The following is an 852-nucleotide window of genomic DNA, read 5'->3' as shown; positions in this document are numbered from 1 at the left end:
TGAAGAAGTCTCTTGGAGGAGAGACGAAACGTTTCACTAAAGAAGAACCCATCCAGAGGACCTACTTATTTTTTCTTTTTGTAAAAATGTTACTTTTAAGAACACAAATGAATAGTCTCCTTCTCATTTACCAGCTCCAGCCTCTCAGTTAGCGGGGTCAGCTGCTCAGTTAGCGGTGTCGGCCTATCATTAATCAGATCAATAGCTGGATTAGGAATAGATGTAGCCCTCATACTGTGACATACCCAGACGACATGATGCTGCCATGTTTACGTTCTCACCTCCAGCGTTCCTCTCTTCCCTGGGTTCAGCACCAGGAAGCGTTTCAGCAGGTTCTCGCAGTCAGTCGACATGTAGAAGGGGATCCTGTATTTTCCTCGCAGCACTCGCTCTCTGAGCTCCTGCAGATTAAAAACACAAAGTTAACCGTCTCTGAAGTTCTCAGATTTCCCCTCGCCGTGTGTGGGACTCACCTTCAGGTTCTGTCCATCAAACGGCAAAGAGCCGCTGACCAGAGTGTAGAGGATCACTCCCAGACTCCACACGTCCACCTCCGGTCCGTCGTACTTCTTCCCCTGAACACACACGTTACAGTTCGTCTCGGTTTGAATCCAACAAAACGAGTGAGCGATGGGAAACCAGCAACAGCTATTCACATCAAACAGGAGCAACTTCACTAAAACTAGGAGATTTTCTTTTTCATTTCATAAATTTTTATTCATTTCATTAAAATTTTTTTTAAAATTTATACACAAAAAAAGTAAAAAATTCAAACACAACAAAATGACGGGAAGGAGAGAGAAGAACAGAATCTTATAATATCTGTCCCTATAAATTCAAACAACATTGGGC

General features: G+C 43.1%; 1 protein-coding gene across 1 annotated transcript in view; it reads right to left on the bottom strand.

Annotated features, from left to right (window-relative positions):
• Nucleotides 1-531: 531 nt before the first annotated feature.
• LOC106535046 (MAP/microtubule affinity-regulating kinase 3) overlaps nucleotides 532-852 on the bottom strand; it is a gene marked incomplete at its 3' end in the record, with an annotated part of 5,956 nt that continues 5,635 nt past the window's right edge. The window contains 1 exon segment of the mRNA XM_014031913.1: nucleotides 532-575. Within this exon segment, the coding sequence (XP_013887367.1) occupies nucleotides 532-575 (44 nt within the window).

This window comes from Austrofundulus limnaeus, unplaced genomic scaffold (genome assembly GCF_001266775.1).
Source record: "Austrofundulus limnaeus strain Quisiro unplaced genomic scaffold, Austrofundulus_limnaeus-1.0 Scaffold1347, whole genome shotgun sequence".
Classification (NCBI taxonomy): Eukaryota; Metazoa; Chordata; class Actinopteri; order Cyprinodontiformes; family Rivulidae; genus Austrofundulus; species Austrofundulus limnaeus.
This window is presented reverse-complemented; position numbering and strand designations above follow the sequence as displayed.